The 22693-nt window shown below is 43.8% G+C and overlaps 3 protein-coding genes across 4 annotated transcripts in view; 2 read left to right on the top strand and 1 right to left on the bottom strand.

The window, feature by feature from the left end:
* LOC121020328 (histone H2B type 1-A) overlaps positions 1 to 22693 on the top strand; it is a 448453-nt gene that overhangs the window by 2334 nt on the left and 423426 nt on the right. The window lies entirely within an intron of this gene.
* On the bottom strand, positions 8818 to 9227 carry LOC121020331 (histone H2B type 1-A-like). The gene has a single exon (XM_040460330.1). It carries the CDS (start codon positions 9198 to 9200, stop codon positions 8820 to 8822), a length of 381 nt encoding a protein of 126 aa, XP_040316264.1. The 5' UTR covers positions 9201 to 9227; the 3' UTR covers positions 8818 to 8819.
* LOC121020437 (histone H2A type 1-H-like) lies at positions 9308 to 10771 on the top strand. The gene is made up of 2 exons (XM_040460487.1): positions 9308 to 9319; positions 9453 to 10771. Exons 1-2 carry the CDS (start codon positions 9308 to 9310, stop codon positions 9885 to 9887), a joined length of 447 nt encoding a protein of 148 aa, XP_040316421.1. The 3' UTR covers positions 9888 to 10771.

Genomic DNA, 22693 nt, shown 5'->3' with positions numbered 1-22693 from the left:
GATGAAAGTATAACAAAAAAATGGAAAGTAATAACCCTACCAGTGGAATTTGAGTGGAATATAAATGGCATTCTAGAAGAAAGAGCCGGCAGTAGGGCGGCTGGCGCCCTCACAATGGAGACTAGCAGAGGAACTCGGGGACGGCGAACTTGACCTAAATTAGAAAGTGTTTGTGTCGAAAAGGATGAAGCCGTTCCAGAGAAAGTGACTGGCAAAACACTTCGTACGACAGGGATTCTCAAAGGGATTTCACAACATTGAAAATACAAAGAAGAACATGCTGGAAGCTGATCCGGATTTAGAAAGAGACATGACGATTCAGCAAGGCACAGAAAAGACGCTTACTCTGTATACTAAGTTACAGGACCAGAAAGCGGCGAACACTGTTCAACTTCTTTCAGTAAGTTTTTAAAAAAGAAATGACACTTTCTCATTGTTTTCATATTGCATTTTATTTTTTAAAATATTCTTTTTTTTTTAATGTTTACCTTTGAGACAGAGAGAGTATGAATGGGGGAGGGGCAGCGACAGAGGGAGACAGAGCATCCCAAGCAAGCTCTGTGCTGTCGCAGAGCCCGATGCGGGCCTCCATCTCCCGAGTTGAGAGATCATGACCTGAACCGAAACCAAGAGTTGGAGCCTTAACCGACTAAGCCACCCAGGTGTTCCTTAATGTTTTAAGTTACAACTTCCTAAATATTTTTTTCACTTCCTTCCATAATTATAATAGAGAGTTAAGGGAGTTTTTAAATGTCTAGATAAAAATGTTCAAATATTATGGAAAAATCATGATTTTGCCCATTTCTTAAGATCGCCTTGCGTTGTCATTTTTAAGATTTCATACCACCTGAAGAACTGCCTGTATTTATGCTTTTTATTAATATAAGCATTGAAACTATCTTTTTTTCCTCTGAGCTATGGTTCACCTTATTCCCACAGGTTCTGGAAATATTCTGAATCTTCATTAACATGTGAGACTGGCTGAGACATACACGTCATTTCTTCATTCTCCACCAGGAACTTGCAAACTATTGTTATTAGCAAAGCAAAGCAGCTGGCCAAATGGTCTCTCCTTAGATCAGACTTGCAGACCAAACGCAGGCCAAGAACTCAGCTTTAGGGAACTCAGTGGCACAGAGGAGGCTGGAATGGGTTTGTGACCTCCGAAGACCAGCCATTTCAGACAGATAAGAGGAAAGCTTTAGTCTAAGACAATCCATGTGAAAGGAGAAAAAAAAATGGTTTTTTGTTGTTGTTTCAAAATGGATTTTAAAACATGTGTTTTAAGAAAGGTGCTGTCTGCCTGTTGACGTCATCTCAACCCCTGAGTAACAGATTGGCAAGACAGAATTTTCTGAGGACGGGGCCGCCACTGAGCCGGGCTCTGCCTTCGATACAGGAGGGTTTGGTGTGGGACCTGGGGCAAGAGGATCCCTGACGTGTCCCCCCCCACCCCTACCCACCTCCCCCTGCACCTCCAGCTGTGGCCTGAAAGGATTCCCTGTCGGGATCTGCCCTGGAAGGGGGGGAGAACTCCCTGTCTCTCTCTAATTCTAGGCTGTAGTGCTGGTTGGTTACAGAGCAGAGAGCACAATGAGTGCCCGTAAGGGGAGGCCTGGGAAAAGGACAGAGCACCTCGGTCTCCGGAGAAGCCCGGATGCTGTCCTTACCCTAAAGCCATCATAATGCCTCCCAGCCTGAACAGGAGAAAAACCTCCGTTGGTGCCACTCTCAAAGGAGAAACTTCCGGGGCACTGGGGCGGCTCCGTCAGTGAAGCATCTGACTCTTGATTTCAGATCAGGTCGTGATCTCACAGTTCGTGAGTTCGAGCCCCACACTGGGCTCTGTGCTGAAAGCACGGGGCCTGCTTGCGATTCTCTCTTTCCCTCTCTGTTCCTCCCCCACTTGTGCTCCCTCTCTCTCTTGCAAAATAAGTAATAATAAAAAAAAAAGGAGAAACTTGCCAGCCTTGTCTCAGACCTTGAGGGTATTCGGGGCCAAGGAAAGCCTCCCAGGGAGCGGGGCCAGCGTGAGCCAGACCAGCTAACGTCCTCACCGCTGCCCCGGCAGGCACCACCGCTCTCCCTCTAGCGGAGGGCCAGTCAGGCCAAGTGGCTGCATTTTATTATTATTCCTTAGTTTTCCGAAAGGGTTTTAAAATTGTTTCCCTTTTCTCTATTCTGCAAACATTTGCTCAGTGAATGAAGGTGTGTGTGTCAGAGAACCAGACAGAACCTTACTCTGTGTTTCCCTTCTAGTACAGCGAGGTAGACAGAACATTTACGTTCTCAGTCAGTCGTGAATGAGGGAGATATAAATGCCCATAGAAGGCTTTGCGTGGTCTATAATTTAGTCTAAACTACTTTAGTCCAGCTTTTTAAAAAAGTTTATTTATTTTGAGAGAGAGAGAGAGAGAGAGAGAGAGAGAGAGTGTGCAGAGGAGGGGCAGAGAGCGCGAGGGAGAGAGAATCCCAAGCAGGTTCCACGCTGTCGGTACAGATCACGACCTGAGCCCAAATTAAGCCAGATGCTTAGCTCAACCGACAGCCACGCGGGCACCCCTAAAAATACTTCAGTCCAGCTTTTTCTCAGGTGACCCAGAAGACAGTACACATCCAGGCTGAGCATGCCTACTCAAAGCTGCTGGCCATCTTTCAAAATAACAAGGTCCCACTTGGAGAAACTGGCCAGGAGAAGCTCCATAAGGACATCAGTCTGGGCTTCCAGATGTCCCGGGAAGCCACCGAGGCCGCCTACATCGACAAGAACGTGTCCCTGCACCTGTCCCCCTGTCCAGGGATGGCCGGATCAGCGACATCGTCACGTAGGCAGACGGGCCAGTCCGGGTCCACGCTCAAGGTCACCAGACCCGCTGGCACCAAGAGCCAGTTCCAGAGGTTCTGAGACCGGATGCCTGCCCACTCCCCTAGACAAAAGGGAGTCATTTGCCCAGTCATCAGTCAGTCACGTCAGCCCAGGTAGCGTGATGCAAATTTTGAGCGAACCCACATTAAGCCAAACCTTTGGGGCGGCTTGTTAATTTGTGATGTGTGATGGGTTCAGCCGCGTCCCGTAAAAGGACGTGTCCCGGTCCCGATCCCCGGTACCTTGTTTGTAAATGGGCTATAATTAAGATGTAATTAAAAGAATCACGAGGGGCGCCTGGGTGGCGCAGTCGGTTAAGCGTCCGACTTCAGCCAGGTCATGATCTCGTGGTCCGTGAGTTCGAGCCCCGCGTCAGGCTCTGGGCTGATGGCTCGGAGCCTGGAGCCTGTTTCCGATTCTGTGTCTCCCTCTCTCTCTGCCCCTCCCCCGTTCATGCTCTGTCTCTCTCTGCCCCCAAAATAAATAAAAACGGAGAAAAAAAAATTAAAAAAAAAAAAAAAAGAATCACGAGAGGAGATCATCCTGGATTTAAGGTATCCTAATAAGAGACAGGCGAGGGACCTCACAGACACAGAGATGCAGAACGGGGGGGCCACGGGAAACCTGAGGCGGCCAGAGACCGGAGCGAGGCGGCTGCAAGCCAAGGACACCCAAGATTGCCGGCCACCACCAGCAGCCCGGGGAGAGACATGGGACACGTCCTCCCTCAGAGCCTCCACAGAGAGCCAGCCCTGCCGGCCGTCTGATTTTGGACTTCTGCCTTTCAAAACAGTGAAAGAACAGATTTGTTGTTTTAAGCCACCCAGTTTGTGGTAACTTGTTGCAGCTGCCCTGGGGAAACCAACAAACGGAGTCTCCTGATTCCGACTCGCCCTCCAGGAAAGGTTAGCTCTCATCTGACCCCCATGTTCTTCAGCTCTTCATCTCCAATCATGTTCGGGGGCAGACGGCACAAGTAATGGGAGAAATTCTGTTTCATTGATAAAAACGACGATGATGATGATGACGTGTGTTTCTGGAGCGCCTGGGTGGCTCAGTCAGTTAAGCGTCTGATTCTTGGTTTCGGCTCAGGTCGCGATCTCATGGTTTGGGGTTCAAGCCCTGCACTGGGTTCTGTGCTGGCAGCACAGAGCCTGCTTGGGATTCTGTCTCCCTCTCTCTCTGCCCCTCCCCCGCTTGCTCTCTACCCCTCTCTCTCAAAAATAAATAAAACAGGAGCTCCTGGATGGCTCAGTCGGTTAAGCGTCTGACTTTGGCTCAGGTCATGACCTCACGGTTTGTGAGTTTGAGCCCCGCATCGGGCTCTGTGCTGATGGCTCAGAGCCTGGAGCCTGCTTCCCATTCTGTGTCTCCCTCTCTCTCTGCCCCTCCCCCGCTCGTGCTCTCTCTCTCTCTCAAAAAGAAACATTAACAAAGATTAAAAATAAATAAAATAAACATTAAAAAAAAAAGATGTATGTTTCTGGCAGACACATGTGCACGAACAGAATGGGGTACCTTAGTAACCCCAGTATCCTGTCACCGGAGAATCGGCATCCTTGAGGAAGGAATCTGTCTAACGCTAAGGAAGATTCGGTCATCTGATCCCAAGTGGAATATGAGGGGAATTATGCCATCTGATTTTTTCTGTCATCTGTCTCCTTTATGCGTAAGATGTTTGCTGGAATCCTTAAACAGGCATTCTTAATTTATTGTACTATGGATTTCCTTTGAAGTCTAATTGATCCTATATACATCTTCTTAGAAGAAATACCTAAGTACATACTTAACAAAAAAAAAATAGTGCCAGATTGAAATAGTTTCCAAAATATCTTTAAAATGTTTGCTATAGTGGTGTTTGTGCTTCTTCATTCGCACTTCAAATAGCAAAATAACAATTACAACATTTTGAGGTTCTCGTGAGCATTAACAATGTCCTGAGAAATCTGTAACCGCAGTTAAGTGCTGGGACTACAGCTGTGATTCCCTTGTCAACGAAGCCACCAGTATGGCTAATCTGACCGCCCTGGTTGCTCTTCGGTATTCATGATGGAAAGGAATGCTAAATTCCAGGTAATGGTTAGCGAAAACGAAAAGTTTTCTCCTCTAAGACTACTCTGTCAGTTGAGCAGAGAGTGGGTTTTAGGGAGACAAGATTAAGAGCACTGAGACTAGGGAGGGACAGTAATCCATGCGTGCCCTAGATGACGGGGTCTGGACAAACACGGTGGCGGTGGAGACGGTGGAAAGTAATCACACGACAGAAACATACAGGAGATAAAATCCACGTGGCTTGCAGACAGATTGAAGCAGAGGCTGAACAAAGGAACTAACAGGAAAAATACCACATTTCTGGCTTGAACAACCGTGCGAATGGGGCAGCCCCATGGGTGCAACGAACCACGGAGATTGAAAACGCTCTGTCAGGGGACACTGCGAATCCTCGCGGGGAGAATTCAGAGGTGGCTGTGTGATAGCAGAGAAGTGATGCTGAGGAGTAAGCAGCTGAAGTTACTGGTTAGAATTCATAGAGAGCGTGGGACCGCAGATATTGATTTGTGCGTCTGCCATAGGTGTTCAGAGCGAGGGGTACGGTTTAGGCTGCCTGGAGAGAGAGTCTAGTCTAGTGTCCACTAGCCACATGTAATTGAGCACTTGAAATGTTGCAGGCCTGAACTAAGACATGCCGTAAGAGCAAAATGCACATGGGATTTCAAAACCCTAATTTTTTAATATGCAAATTATAATTTTTCTCTTTATTACATGTTGAAATTATACCCTTATTTTGAGACGGGGGGCAAGTGAGTGAGAAGCGGAGAGAGAGAGAGAGAAGCAGGGCTCACCCAAAGCGGGGCTTGATGTCAGCCGATGTGGGACTCAAACTCGCGAACCGTAAGATCATGACCTGAGCCAAAGTCAGATGCTTCACCGACTGAGTCACTGAAATTATAATATTTTTGGTATATTAAACAAAATGTTTGACTAAAATTACTTTCACCTGTTTCTTTTTTGTACCTTGAATGTGGCTACTGGAAAGTTTAAGGCGACATACGTGGCCAGTATTTGTGGCTTGCATTATATTTCTACTGGACATTTTTGAAATTAAAAACATAGGCTCTGCGAAAGACACTGGTAAGAGAATGAAAAGACAGACCACAGATGGAGAAAATATTTGAATATCATGTATCTTCTAAAGGACTTGTATCCAGAACATATTTTTCAAAACGCCTGAAACTCAAGAGTAAAGTAAACCCAATTAAAGAACAGGCAAAAGATCTGGACAGACAGCTCCCCAAAAAGATATACAGATGTCAGACAAGCATATCACAAGATCCTCAACATAACTGTCATTAGGGAAATACAAATTAAACAACGAGGTATTATACACCTACTAGAACGGCTAAAATCCAACACGTGACATTACCAAATGCTGACGAGGGTATGGAACAAGAATTCTCGTTCACCCCTTGTGAGGATGCTCAAAGGCACAGTCACTATGGAAGACAATCAAAGAGTTCCTCACACAGCTAAACATCCAAGCCAGCAACTGTGCTCCTGGTGACATTTTCCCAACGGTCTGAAACTATGTCCACACAAACCTGCACACAAGTATTTACTTTTATTTATTTAACATTTATTTACTTTTGAGGGAGACAGACAGGCAGACAGATGGGGGGGTGGGTAGAGAGAGGGAGACAGAGGATCTGAAGCAGGCTCCGAGCTGTCAGCACAGAGCCCGAATCGGGGCTCGAACTCACGGACCCTGAGATCATGACCTGCGTCAAAGTCAGACGCTTAACGGACTGAGCCACCCAGGGCGCCCCAAACCTGCACACAAGTATTTATAACAACTTTACTTACAAGGGCTAAAAAGTGGAAGGAACCAATCCCTTGCAATAGGTAAATGGATAGACAAACTGTGGTATATCCATACAGCAGAGTTATTCAGTGATAAAAAGCAACAAGATATTAATCCACATAACAAAAATGGATGAATCTTAAATACATGCTGATAAAGGAAAGCACCAGACCGAAAAATGGTACCTTTCAACTCCAGAGTTGATAAGAATGTGGGAGCTGTGTGGATACCTGCTGTTTCATAAGGTATAATCAGTGCAGCTTGACCCCGACTGGAGATGATGCCCCTTTCCTATACAGTGTGGCACAGATGTCCCATCTGCTAGCTCCCCGAAGGACCCCCAGCTAAGGCGTTCAGCAGCTGTCTATGTACAGAAGCACGTGATTCTTTTCTCCTATGAATTTTTACTACACATATTTAATCAAATGGTGCTAAAGTTTGGGTTTTTCTCTGCAAAAATGTATATGCATTAAATCTATTTAAAAAAAATTTTTTTTAACGTTTATTTATTTTTGAGACAGAGAAAGACAGAGGATGAACGGGGGAGGGTCAGAGAGAGGGAGACACAGAATCTGAAACAGGCTCCAGGTTCTGAGCTGTCAGCACAGAGCCCGATGCAGGACTCGAACTCACGGACCACGAGATCATGACCCGAGCCGAAGTCGGCCGCTTAACTGACTGAGCCACCCAGGCGCCCCAACATTAAATCTATTTTTTAAAAGGGAAGAATAAAAATAGAAATTAACAAATTGGGGACTCCAGATAGACCACAGGTCTCTGGGAAGTAGTTATAATAATTTGATCCCTTCTTTTTAATGTCCATTTCTATGGCCTTTATCACTGATCCTTTTTTAAGTTTATTGATTTATTGATTTTTTATTGATTGAGAAAGAGTGAGAGTTGGGGAGGGGTAAAGAGAGAGAATCCCAAGCAGGCTCCGCACTGTCAGCAAAATGCGAGATCATGACATGAGCTAAAGCCAACGGTCAGATGCTTAACCAACTGAACCACCCAGTGCCCCATCACTGATTTTCTTTAAATGCTTGTGGGCTCTCTAAGAAGCATCCAGATGATTATGATCTTGTACCCAAAGTCACGTGACTTGAATACTGGGCATCCTATTTTGATAAATACCATATGACCCGATTTGGGACGTCTCGGTATTTGAGTCCAGTAATAGCACAAATGCGAGTTTAATGATCCAATCACAAAACAAAGATGATCCTATTAGAACTTGTAAGAAGTTATGCAAAAGAGAGTCAACTCAACTCACGTTATCTGTTTGCCACGCTGATTGTGGTTAGCCTGACTATTGGGTAACACATGTGAATTAGGTGTCGCGGCAAGATCTCCACTCTTGTCAATCTGTTCAACAAATAGCCCAGTTTAGGGATGGCAATAAATGTTCAAATGAAGTCAGATCAACAAACTGAGCTTTGGTTCTCAAGTATCAGCAGTTAATGGACAGCTAGCCTGATCCACAGGACATTTTTCACACACCAGCCAATGTAAAGTGGAAGCAAAACAGGTAATAACCTAATGCTCGGGTACTAGACGGTCCTGAGTTTTTCCACAGCTCCAGGCTTCTTGCCTGGTAATCTGAGGGGGTACTTAAAACTAAGACTCCTAGAGAAAGGCAAGCCATATTCCCATGGCCCTCACGGCCCATGGAAGGACCTCTCCTCCAAGGACACAGGATTATTGCGACTTCTGTTCAAATGACTCCCCTTTCCAAATTGCTTCACCTAGATCTCAAGCCTCACTGAAAAGTGCAGATGTAGGATTATATAGATTATATATTTTCATACATAACATGCATTATAAATATGTATAACAAATATGTACTTGAAACTAAAAGACAGTCCATGCAACCACTCTAGTGAGAAGTTATTTCTCAAGCATTTTCTTCAAGCATATTCTACGGTGAGCAAAGTAAACTTAGCAAGCAGTGAAATCAATTTGCTGGTAAAACCACAAGTTTCTCTAGATGGAAGCCCGACTCACATTAACTAAGAGCTTATACAGTCCCTTCAGAATTGTGGGTGGCTCTTAAAAGAGCCTTTGGGTTATAAACCTTGTCTAGTGATGGGAGCTCTACTTGGCGCTGGTGTACTTGGTGACGGCCTTGGTGCCCTCGGACACGGCGTGCTTGGCCAGCTCCCCGGGCAGCAGCAGGCGCACGGCCGTCTGGATCTCCCGGGACGTGATGGTCGAATGCCTGTTGTAGTGCGCCAGGCGCGACGCCTCACCCGCGATGCGCTCGAAGATGTCACCGACGAAGGAGTTCATGGTGTTCATGGCCTTGGACGAGATGCCGGTGTCGGGGTGCACCTGCTTCAGCACCTTGTAGACATAAACAGAATAGCTCTCCCTGCGGCATCGCCTGCGCTTTCCTTCCTTCTTCTGGGTTTTGGTTACAGCTTTCTTGAAGCATTTCTTGGAAACGGTCGTGCCGTTGGAAATCGGCTCCGCCATGGCTACTGGATAGCTCCGATCAGACTAACAGACTGCAGGGCGACAAGGGTGGTATTTATAGGCACGGCGCTCAATGACGCATCGGGCAGCCAACATCTGATTGGATGATGGTACATGGGGTGATTCCAGGAAGGTCCTCAGATTGGATCCCAGACGATCAGCCAATCAGATAGCAAATCACAACCCAAGTCAGACTATAAATAGGCCCTGTACCTGCCCTAACGGAAATTTTTTCCGTTAGAACCCGTTTAGGCGTTGGCGGTGTCTGGGCGCAGGAAGCAGGGCGGCAAGGCTCGCGCCAAGGCCAAGACGCGCTCGTCGCGGGCCGGGCTGCAGTTCCCGGTGGGCCGCGTGCACCGCCTGCTCCGCAAGGGCAACTACGCCGAGCGGGTCGGGGCCGGCGCGCCGGTGTACTTGGCAGCCGTGCTGGAGTACCTGACGGCCGAGATCCTGGAGCTGGCGGGCAACGCGGCCCGCGACAACAAGAATACGCACATCATCCCGCGCCACCTGCAGCTGGCCATCCGCAACGACGAGGAGCTCAGCAAGCTGCTGGGCCGCGTGACCATCGCGCAGGGCGGCGTGCTGCCCAACATCCAGGCCGTGCTGCTGCCCAAGAAGACCGAGAGCCACCGCCACAAAGTTCAGAGCAAGCAATGTCTCACAAGCAGTAAATCCAGCAAGTGACCTGCGCTTCCGGAGAATGGAGAAAAACAAACCCACAACTGAATCAAAGGCTCTTTTCAGAGCTGCTCACAGTTTCTGAGAAACCGCTTGGGCTTGGAGACCGCTGATTCAGCAACGAATAAGGATTTAATTGACCACAACTCTTTTTATACAGGACTTTGGAAACGACCGGTTGATTCGGACTGTGGTCTCTGAAGCAGTTCACCTTAATGAGCAGTACACTTGGCAATGGAGCTGATGGACCTTGCCCTTCAGAGTCTGCAGAGCTGCTACCTAGCGGGCTCCTGGGGCAGAAGCGCCATTTTCCAGGGGTGGGGGAACGGAGCCAACTTAGATGTGGGCTGTTGTGACCACCCAATCCCCATGAAAAAGACTGAAAATGTGGAATCTTCCTGTAGGATTTGTGTTTTAATGAGGGTAGAGTTAGACTACATGAAGATTAGAAGCAAGTAACGTGCCTGCAGGAGGTCAGCCAAGGAGCTAGCGAATCAATAGGCATCTATAGGCATATTTTCTCAAGTGCCCACAGCAAGGGCTTTCCTTCCATTCCAAGAGCTCTAGGATTCTTCCATATCCTGAAGTCTGTAACCATGACCTGCTAATTAGCCAAAAGCTAAAAGGCACAAATATTTCACACCCATCTGTGAAAAACAGTAAAAAGGGATAGGAGGTATATTTCTCAGGGTGTTCTACCTCAAAATGCCTGATACCATTTTGATGGTAAAAATCCTAGCAGCAATATTCGAGTCTGTAAGGTGACAAGGCAACTTTCTATCAATTATTTGAGAATACTAGGAACTGATTTCCAGAGGTTTACCCACTTGAAGCAAATATCTTTTTTCAAGTTTATTTTGAGAAAGTGCGTGCAGGTGCGGAGGAGGGGCAGAGCGTGAGGGGTGGGGGGAGAGAATCCCAAGCAGGATAGGATCCACACTGTCCACACAGAGCCCAATGCGGGGCTGGATCTCACAGACCAGGAGATTGTGACCTGAGCTGAGATCAACAGTTGGACGCTTAAGCCACAGGCTACCCAGGGGCCCGCAAATGTTTTCCTGATCCTTTAGTATTGCATACGAGCAAAAAACCCACAAAACATGAAAAAGGAGAGCAGCCAAATGCAAAAGTCTTGTACAAAAATGAAATCATTAAAACTCCAAACACAACGCAAAACCAAAATCTGCACATTACATGAGCTACAAAAATTCCTTAAACGTTCACAAAATTAAAACTTAACATCTTTGTCTAAACCTATAAAATTGGAAGTGTCTCACAATTATAAGGACACATGAAATAAAACCTATGTTAACTTATTTAAAAATACTGCTGTGGGGCGCCTGGGTGGCGCAGTCGGTTAAGCGTCCGACTTCAGCCAGGTCACGATCTCGCGGTCCGTGAGTTCGAGCCCCGCGTCAGGCTCTGGGCTGATGGCTCGGAGCCTGGAGCCTGTTTCCGATTCTGTGTCTCCCTCTCTCTCTGCCCCTCCCCCGTTCATGCTCTGTCTCTCTCTGTCCCAAAAATAAATAAAACGTTGAAAAAAAAATTAAAAAAAAATACTGATGAGATATAAGGATTTCTTGAAAAATATAAATTGCTTAAATTAATGTTGGAAATGAGTGAGAGCTAAGATACGTGGGGAGAAAACACAGCTCACCAATGAGCTACCAGCCTCAAAGACAGGCTTCCGAGCATGTACCCTCTTAGACGTTTAAGGAAAAGACAAATCTACAGCGAATGAAATGGTTCCAGGTTCTGAAAACAGTCTGTGTTGAAGAGATATGATAACATCCAATGAAGGAAGCATGCTCCTTGTACACCTCTGGCTCGTGCAAACTGTGTTAGATGAGAAACTTTTAATGAATAAAATAAATAGGACATTTTTGGTGAATGTTGGCTGTCTCTCATTTATGAAGTCAGGAAGCCCGAGCAAGCACTTAGTCAAAGAAATGTAATATTCCACTGGAATCGGGCTGTGGAAAAATGGGGCATGGGGGGGATTAAAGACAAATGATACTGGGAAGGAACCAGGACAAAGAAGCCTTGATGCTGAAGCCCAGAAGTGGAAATAAGTATACCTGATCACCATCGAAGGGGGCGAACAAAGAGCACAGGGGTTAAATGAGCAATCGTGCTCGAAGGTTAGGAGACAGTCCAAACAAGGGGAAGCGCCTCACCGCTACGAGTTAACGGGTTACACAAGCATGTAATCCGGGAATGACAGCATTGATAAAATTCAAATATGCACATTTATATTCAATTCTTTTTACTACAACACACATTAAGAAATACATTTCAGGGTCGCCTGGGTGGCTCAGTCGTTTAAGTGTCTGACTTCAGCTCAGGTCACGATCTCACAGTTCATGGGTTCGAGCCCCACATCGGGCTCTGTGCTGACAGCTCGGAGCCTGGAGCCTGCTTCGGATTCTGTGTCTCCCTCTCTCTCTGCCCCTCCCTGGCTCATACTCTGTGTGTCTTTCTCTCTTTCAAAAATAAACATTAAAAATATTGTTTTAATGAAAAAAAGAAATACATTTTATATTATGACCGAGGTCACACTGGGAAATACACATGCATACCAGTAACTACAAGGAAAGATTTCAGAAACAGCACGCCATTGTGGAAGGATTCTGAGATTGCTCTTCTCCATCATTCTGTTTTGTTCTACTGTTTCCTGGCATCTCCTACTTCATGAAGGGTTCACAACCTGCTGTGCAGAACACTAGGATGATTAAAAATGGCCAAAGCAGCCACAGCCTGCAGATTTCGCCAGTAAAGGAAGCGCACTCTCTGAGCCGCAATGAGTGGCAATGCTGCCTGAGCTGAGCCACTAAGAATGTTCCCTGAGACTTCCAGCCTGGAGTGTGAAGGGACGCATCCGGAGGGCCGCAGGGCAGTCTGAAGACTTTAGAAACTTGATCCATAGATGCCAGTGGCTGAGTCGCTCTTGCTCTTAGAGAAATTTAACAAAATGAAGGTGACACCAGAAAAAAAAAAAATGTGTGGCTGCTGAAAGAGAATAGAGGATGTCTATGTTTCTGTGTCAGTCCCAGCAGCCTTGATTTCCGTTCTCAGGGTAACCACAGCAGAAGGCCCTTAATACCTCCCTCTCTGTACTTAATCTATTTCAGTGATGGGTTTCTTTCACTTGCAAGCACATTTTTGTCTGGCAAATTCATGTGGTACAGCACAAATCCTATCTCCAGCACCATGGTCAATTAAATGCGTTTGGTCTTTAATCCTGGACCCTCATCACAGTACTCTTTTGGGTGAAATGAAATGGCCTTTTTTACTTTAATGTGCATTTATTTATGTATTTATTTTAATTTTTTTAACGTTTGTTCATTTTTGAGAGAAAGACAGCAGGAGAAGGGCAGAGAGGGACACACAGAATCCCAAGCAGGCTCCAGGCTCTGAGCTGTCAGCACAGAGCCCGACACAGGGCTTGAACTCACGGACTGCGACATCGTGACCTGACCTGAAGCCGGACACTTAACCGACTGAGCCACCCAGGAGCGTATTTATTTTGAAGGGGGTGGGGGCAGAGAGAGAGGGAGAGTGAATCCCAAGCAGGCTCTGTGCTATGAGCACAAACCTTGAGATCATGACCTAGGCCAAAATCAAAAGTCAGAGACACTTAACCAACTGAGCCACCCAAGAGCCCCTGAAATGGCCTTGATTTTAATCAAGGGTATCACTGAGAGATAACTGGCGAATAAGGGAGAAGAGGCAGAGAAACGACGTGAATGTTAGCTAAGGGATGGAATTTTCCTCTTTCTTCCAATAGTATAAGGCAATTAAGAAAACTTAACGCCAACATGGGGTATGGCTGGCCGTCTGAGGCTATTTTTGGATCGACAGAACGTTGTGACTCTATTCTATGGGGTCATCAACCCAATCCTATCCTGTGCTGCTAGAATCCAGATGAGGGCAGTGACATAAGCCAGTCTGTCACTTATAGTTTCTTCCCTTGCCCCACGAGTCCTCTGAAATCCTGATATTTACCAGAACTGGACCACATTTAACTTTCTACTTAGTAGAAATAAAAGTGGCATATAATTTTCTTCCCATCTTAAACTACTGGATGTTCTTACACAGTGTGTTAACCAAGCAATAATATATGGCCATCATGTAACAATGACACCCAAATAACACGATGCTGAAAATAAGAACAAACTTGTTGCATTCCCTGGAAAATAACAATATTGTTGGATCACTGACAGTTTCCCTTTAAAATCTGGCAGCAAAATTTGGGAATCCCCAAATGAATCTCCTCTCCCTTTATCACAGAGAAATTAAATATATAAATTAAATATATATATGCATATAGATTTATATATACATATGAACATATCTATAAATTAAATAAGAGTCAAGTCATTTCATTCCTAACATCTTTCTTCTGATTCTCCTGAATCCCAGCCATTCACGTTCTGCTTGGATTCTAGGTTGGTACGTGTGTTCTTTCTGGGCAATCTAGGATCTCCTATCATCTTAAGGGCCCCAGAAGGGTCTCTAAGTTCAGTAACACGTGTCCTTATAAGAGACCAAAGAGAAGACACAGAGAAGATTATGTGAAAGACGAAGGCAGAGATGAAAACAATATGGGTTCAAACCAAGAAACGCCGAAGATTCCTGGAAGCCACCAGAAACCAGGAGGGAAGCACGGGACAGATTCTTTCTCTGAGCATAAAGGAACCAATTCTGCCAACACTTGATTTTGACTTCTTCCTGCCAGAATTAAAGAAGAATAATTTAGAACTAAAGAAGTGATCATTTGCTATGACAGCCACAAGAAACTAATGCCCTCTCTTAAGGGGATGAAAAGACAAGCTATCGACGCAAAGAAAACAGCTGTAAAACACACGTGGCAAGGCACTAGCATCTAGGATATATAAAGAACTTCCGAAACTCTACCCTAAAAATTACCGAACAATCCAAATAGAACATGGATGAAAACCATGACGGGACTTTTCACCAAAAAGGATACACAGAGGGCAAATAAACACATGAACTATCACTTGTCAGTATCCTATGTCATTAGGGAATTTCAAATTAAAACCATAATGAGATACCACTATATACCTACTGGAATGACCAAAATCCAAAACACCGACACCATCAATTGTGGCCAGGGGTTGGAATGACAGAAATGACCATTAATCGCCGGCTGTAGTGAAAATCTGCACAGCCACTTTGAAAGACACCGTTGCTGACAAAAGTAAATGTTAGCTTTCTATTGGATCCAGCAAGATATACATCTATCTCCCAAATGTTTATAGCAGTTTTATTCACAATTCAATTCAATAGGTGGCTGGAGCAATAAACTATGGTACATCCATATAAGGAAGTATGATTCGGTGATAAAACAAGAAATGAGCTATCAAGCCATGAAAAGGCAGTAGGAATCCTAAAAGCATATTGCTGAGTGAAAGGAACCAGTCTGAACAGGCAACAGACTGCAGGAGTCTAAGAACATCCTGGAAAAGGCAAAACTATAAAAACAGTAAAAAGAGCCGTGGTTGTCAGGCTTTGGCGGTGGGAGGGGGCAGGGACGAACAGACTGAACACGGGCAAGTTTTAGGACAAGGAAACCATTCTGCGTAATACTCTACAGCGGACATGTGACCTCACGCGTTTGTCAAAACCCATAGACACACAAACCTGCACGACAGAGAGTAAACCCCAATGTGAATTACGGACGTTAGTTAATAATAATATATCAATAGCGGTTCATTAATTGTAACAAATGCACCACACTAATGTAGAGGCGGCGGGGGTATACGAGATATTTGCACTTTCTGCCCAATCTTTCTGTCAACCCGAAACTGCGTTTAAAAATAAAGTCTGTTTTTAAAAAATCAATTGCAAAAGATTACCCTCCTGTATAATTCAATTTATAGAAACGTTCTTGCAATGACATAGTTAAGGAAACTGAGACTATATTCGTGGCCCAAGAGTTGAGGGGGAGTGTGGGTGGCAGAGAAGTGTCTGTGCTAAAAAAGGAAACATGAGAGTTCCTTGCTGTGATGGAAGTATTTTATATTTGACTACATCAATGTCAACATTGTGGTTGTGACATTGTACTGTTTTGCAAGACGTACCTTTTGGGAAAACTGAGTAAACTACGTGGTATCTGTAATATTTTTTACAACTGCATGTGAACCTACAGTTATCTCAAAGTTTAATTTAAAAAAATTGTAGGATGCAGTTGCAAGAAAGGGAAATCCAGCACGAAATGTTTATATCAGAAAAGGAGAAAGTTCAGGGTGCCTGGGCCAGACTCTCGATTTCGGCTCAGGTCGTGATCCCAGGGTCGTCGGATGGAGCCCCGTGTTGGCTCTGAGGTGAGTGTGGAGCCTGCTCGAGATTCTTTCTCTCTCTCTGCCCCTCCCCCATTTGCTCACGCATGTGTGTGCATGCTCTCTAAAATTTTTTTTTTAATTTTTAAAAAAAGAAAAGGAGAAAGTTCTCAAACCATTACTACAAACTTCTACATTAAGATACAGAAAAAGCAAAGTTCAGTGCAAAAAGAAAGATAAGAAGATAACTCGATGAGATTAAAAACAGAAAAACAACAGCAAAACTACTGAAACAAAATGTCTTTAAAAAGGGACAATATAGGGACACCTGGGCGGTTCCGACCTCGTGGGTCGTGAGTTTGAGCCCCGAGTCGGGCTCCGTGTTGACAGCTCAGAGCCTGGAGCCTGCTTCAGATTCTGTGTCTCCCTCTCTCTCTCTGCTCCTCCCCACTCATGCTCGGTCTCTGTTTCTCAAAAAAAATAAACGTTACAAAAATATTTCTTTTAAAAATCAATACTGTTGAGAAGCTCTATCAAGATTGATGATAAAAGAGGGAAGGCACAATTTGCAAACACAAATTAGTGAATCTCAGAATTAAAACAGGGGATGTAACAGACCATTAAAATGATAAGGTAATATGACAAGCAATCACAAAACCCGAAGAATTCATCCAAGATAAATTAGAAAAATTGAATATTTTTATATCTTTTAAAGAAACTGAAATAGTAACGAAAAACCTTCACCAAATAAAATCTGTAGACCCAGATGGTTTCACTAAAGAATTCTACCAAATGTTTAAAGAAGAAATAACACTGATTTTACACAATTTCTTCCAGAAAATGAAAGAAAAAATACTTTCCAACTCCATTTATGATTCCAAAATTAGCCCAATACTAAAACAATACAAAAACAGTACAAAATAAAACTACAGACCAATATCCCTCATGAGCACAGAAACAATAATAGCAAATCAAGTCCAACAATGTTTATAGATCAGGAATGCAAGACAGGTTCAATATTCAAAATTCAGGTCATCTACCATATTAAGAGTATAAAGAAGAAAACTATGATCATAGTAATGAATGCAGAGAAAACATCTGACAAGTCACTATCCTTTCCTGATTAAAAACTCTCAACAGACTAGGAATAGCAGAGAACTTCCTGAGTCTGAAAAAGGACATCTACAAATATTCTACAGGTAATGTCATCCTAATGAAGAGAGACTCAGTGCTTCCCAGTAAGATCAGGAACAAGGCAAAGATGTTCATTATCACCATTAAATTCAACCCCTGGGGCACCCGGGTGGCTCAGTTGGTTAAGCATGCGACTTCTACTCAGTTATGATCTCACAGTTCATGGGTTCAAGCCCCGCGTCGGGCCCTGTGCTGACAGCTCGGAGCCTGGAACCTGCTTCGGATTCTGTGTCTCCCTCTTTCTCTGCCCCTCCCCTGCTCATGCTCTCTCTCTCTCTCTCTCAAAAATAAATAAACATTTTAAAAAAATTATAAATTCAACCCCTGAAGTCCTTCATAGTACAATGAAGCAAGAAAAAGAGATTAAAGGCTTATGGATTTGAAAGGAAGAAATAAAACTCCCTCTGTTTAAAGACAATGTGATTGTCTATGTGGAAAATCACAAAGAATTTACAAAAAAAGAAAAACAAAATTCCTAAAACCAATAGCTGAACCAGAATATCAAACGATTTTGAAAAGAAAGAATACAGTGGGAGGAATCGCTCTCCCCAATTTCAAGACTTATTATATAATACAGTGATCAAGACTGTATAGAAATAGGAAGGGATAGATAAAACAGAACCCACAAATAGTCCTACACGGGTAGGGCCAACTACCCTAACACGGGTAGTTTTTGACCATGATGAAAAAGAAATTTAAGGGAGGAAGTATACTCTTTTCAACAAAGACCAACAGGCAAACATAGGAAACTCAGCCTAAGCCTCACACCTTCTGCAAAAATTCACTTGAAACTGATGATGGTAGATTTAAAGGTAAAATGTAAAACTGTAAACCTTTTAGAAAAAAGAGAAAAATCTTTGGGATCTGGAACTATGCAAAAAGTTCTTACACATGAAACCAAAATCATCCAGAAGAGAAAAAAATTGGTAGATCTCATCAAAAGTAACGACATTTGTTTTGTGGAAAGTCCCGCAAAGAAGTTTAAAAAGAGAAGCTGTGCACATAAAGAAAATATCTGCAAACTATACACATGACAAAAAGTTTGTATTGAGAATATATTAAGACTTTCTGGAGCTCTAGCTGGCTCAGTCCATAGAGCATGTGACTCTCGATCTCAGGGTAGTGAATTCAAGCTCCTCGTTACGTGTGGAGTCTATTTAAAAAAGAAAAAAAAATAGAGGATATGAACTTTTCCAAGCTCAATAGTAAAAAATCCAAATTATCCCATTAAAAAATGGGTAAAAGTCATGGAAATTAATAACCTTTAGCATTAATGACCATTAGGAAACTGCAAATTCAGATTATGATAAGATACCAATATATACCTATTAGGCAACTAAAATAAAAAATAGTGACAACACTGAATGCTGGCATAAATGTGGAGAAATTCCATGTCTCATACGCTGCCAGTGAGAAAATAAAATGGTACAGTCACTGGAAAATATCTTGGCAGTTTCTTAAAAAGCGAAATGTATGTTTACCATATGATCCCACACTACACTACCAAGCATTCACCCAAGAGAAATGAAAACTTACATTTACACAAAGACCTAAAAGGTCCTTTAATAGGTGAATATTAAACGGGCTGTTGTTTATCACCTACCACGGAACGCTACTGAGCAACAAAAAGGAAAAAGCGACCTATACATGCAAAAATCTGGGTACACCTCTGTGGAATTACGCACAGTCAAAATAAAGCCAATCCTAAAAGATTACAGATGATATGATTTCATGTATATATCTCAAAATAAAATTATAGCGTATAAATCGGTGCTTATTTCCAGCTGGTGTCTTCAGTGGTCATCACACAGGAAACATCCATCTGATGAAAGAACTTCCAGGTCTGTAGAAAGCCTTCGCTTCTAGTGAAACTGCCTAACACGACCCTCGGGGAGCAGAGAGGCTCCCCGCCTCCTGCCACTGCCCCATTCCCCGGGAGACTCGGCGCCCACTACCCTCGCTGACCTTTAGGGCAAAGTTGCTTTGGGGTCGGGCCCAAGAAACAAAACTCCTGTTGTGATGTCGACGGTGGCGGCCCTCGCATTCCTCATCGCCTTCCCCAGAGACTCACAAAAACCTCGCAGAGAATCAACCACAAGAATGCAAGTTGCTAAGACAGCCTCATCACTTTTGGGGACTCAGTGGAAGGCGGGTATTTCCAGTCCGCGTATTCAAATGCGGATTGAGACAACCAGGTCTGATTGGACAAACGATAATAAGAGAACACACACGTAAACGCAGGGCTGCCCGTTCGACTCTCTGGTTGGATAGACGCCTACCCGACCTCAGCCGATCAGAGCACCAAGCGCGCTCCATTTCCGCACCCAAAGTTGCCTGAGGATCCTTCCCTCCGTTGAGCCTTAAGTGCCCTTATTTTTCTGTTTTCTCTGTTTTTGAAGGTGGGAAGCAGGTAGGCGAGGCTGACCGGAAGGAGGATGGAGCTGGCCCACGGCGTGACAGCTGCGAGGCCAACACCGTCCTGCCTGACCTGGCAGCCACCGTGCAGCCCTGTCCACCGTCCAAGAACACCAGGGACCACCACTGCAGAGGCAGGTGTAGCCGAGTCTCCAGCCAGTAAAGCCCAGCGAGGAATATGCATTTCTGGGAAAAGGAGACCACAGCAAACCAAACACCAAAGGCTCTTTCTCAGAGCCGTGCAGCCAATTTCAGAGAAAGAGCTTGATTCCCAAGAACAATACACATTTCCATAAATCAGTCCACTTAATATGTTCGCTTGTAAATTAATTATAATTATATATAAATAATTATTAATAATAAATAATATATTTCCTGTAAATTAATCTAGGAGAATGGGTTTTACTCGAAACTTAAGACTGTCTGAATAGATTTTAACCCTGTTCTAACCCTTCTCATTACAAATATGCTCTAGGTACCCACTAAATTGATTTCAAGGCACAGCAGAACACTGCAATTTGAAAAATGCTGAGACAGGGGCACCTGGGTGGCTCAGTTGGTTAAGCTTCCGATTCTGGATTTCCACTCAGGTCACGATCTCATGGTTTAGGAGTTGGAACCCTGCGTCTGGTTCTGTGCTGACTCGGGATTTTCTTTCTTTCTCTCTCTCTCTCTCTCTCTCTCTCTCTCTCTCTCTCTCCCCCTGCCCCTCCCCTGCTCGTGTTCACACACTCTCTCTCTTTCAAAATAAATAAATAAACTTAAAAAAAAAAAGATAAAAGAAAAATGCTGGGACAATCGGTAGCAAAAGAGTAGTGCCATTCTCCTACTCGCCCCAGACTTACCCCCGCATTCAAAGGCTTTAAGGTAAAGACAGTTGAAGCAGAAAGCGTTCACGCAGAGTCTGAAGCCGTGTGTGACATTCCTTGAGAGAGCACTGGTATTAAGAAAAAAATAAAAGAAAATTTGCTTTTGCTTCGACTCCAAGCTAAGATTAGAATGCTGAGGTGGTTGAACCAAGAGGAAGGAAAAGACAGAAAATTTAAGGGAAACTTCTATTTTCTAAAAGATGGAGGGTATGAGGAGAACCCAACGGCTAGGCTCAAGGCTGGAATCCTGACACCAACTCCTTATAAGTAGGCTGCTTAATCTCTCTGTGAAGCAAGGATAATGGCAGGTCTATTGCAAGAATTAACAGCATAAGTGTACGTAAAGTACTTGGAACACTGACTAACATACGGAAGTGCTATATAAACGCTCTCCAGAAGAGCACCAGAAACGGATAAAACAGAAGTCCAGGAATCAGAAAGAATAAGGGCACAGTTTTACTTTCTGTAGACAACAGAGTAACAGAATTTTCTTGGAGAAAACTCAAGAGAGCCAGCGAAAAGCAAGATAATTTAGTGCAGTGGCAGGATACGAAACGAACACAAAAATCAATAGCAATATTTATAACTGTTACCATTTAGAAGATAACAAAAAAGAAAAAGACCAAATTTAAAAAAAAAATGTTTATTTGCTTTTGAGAGAGAGAGAGCAGGGCAGGGGCAGAGAGAGAGGGGGACAGAGGATCCAAAGCAGGCTCTGTGCTGACGGCAGAGAGCCATGAACTGTGAGATCATGATCTGAGCCGAAGTTGGACGCCCAAGCGGCGGAGCCACCCAGGCACCCCAAGACCAAATTTTTAAAAGACACAAAATAGTGCATATAAACTACTTAGGAGCAAATTTCATAAGAAATATATAAGCATACCTCAGAGACGTTTTGTGTGTCTGGTTCCACACCAGTGGGATAAAGCCAGTATCACAATAAAGCGACTCAAATGAATGTTTTGGTTCCCCAGTGCATATAAACGCTATGCTCACACCATACTGTAGTCTATTAAGCATGCAATGGCATTATGTCTAAAAAACAATGGATGTACCTTAATTTAAAAGCTTATTTCTTTTAAAAAAGGCTAACCATCATCTGAGCTTCCAGGGAATTATAATCAATGATCGCAACCACCATAATAAATATAATAACAAAGAAAATGTTTGAAATATTGCAAAATTACCGAAACGTGACACAGAGGCACAAAGTGAGCAAATGCTGCTATAGGAAAATGGCGCTGACAGATTCGCTCCGCGCAGGGTCGCCACAAACCTTCAGTTCGTAAAGATGTGTGCCTGTGAAGTGCAGTAAAGCAAAACACAATAAAATGATCTGTCTGCATGAAAAACCCACACGGGAAAAAAACTGAAACACTCCTAATAGACTCAAAAGTAGCTCTGAATAAATAAGACGGCATCCCAGACTTGTGGACGGAGTGACGTTAACATCCTGACAAATTCAGCTTTTCCTGTTTAACTAGATGAAAGTTCACAGGGGGAAAACAAGGCAAATAGCCCTTAAATAGGAACATAATTTCATTTACAATCAAAATAGAGGGCAAATTAAAACTATAGAGGTAAAAAAAAAATTGTACAGAAAAAGCCATTCCTTGTCTCTCACATGGTCAAAAATCGTACAACACACGTAGGTGACGGTGTTGGGGAGACACAGGCACACGGGCACATGTACACCTTGCTGGTGGCAGGGTAAAGCAACAGAAGACCTATGGTGGGGACACTGAGTAAAATCTCACAAAGTCACATCTGCCTTAACCTTGGGCCCAGGAATTCTCACTTCTAAGAATGTACCCTGAAAATACAATTCCACGTATATGAGATAGCAAAAATGTACAAAGTTGTTCACATAGTTATTATAATTATATATGCTATAATGTGAAATATTATCACATAAAACATTGGAAATTATAATTATTAGGATTTTATATTATTATAATTATATGATATCAAATATTGGAAATAATGTGAATGTCCATCATAGGGGAAACGGTGAATAATCTCCAGGACAGAC

This window comes from Herpailurus yagouaroundi, unplaced genomic scaffold, assembly GCF_014898765.1.
Source record: "Herpailurus yagouaroundi ecotype Mexico unplaced genomic scaffold, PumYag 250, whole genome shotgun sequence".
Lineage (NCBI taxonomy): Eukaryota > Metazoa > Chordata > Mammalia > Carnivora > Felidae > Herpailurus > Herpailurus yagouaroundi.
This window is presented reverse-complemented; position numbering and strand designations above follow the sequence as displayed.

Coding starts and splice junctions, on each gene's coding strand:
- LOC121020331 (XM_040460330.1), bottom strand. CDS start 9,200: ATGGCGGAGCCGATTTCCAACGGCACGACCGTTTCCAAGAAATGCTTC.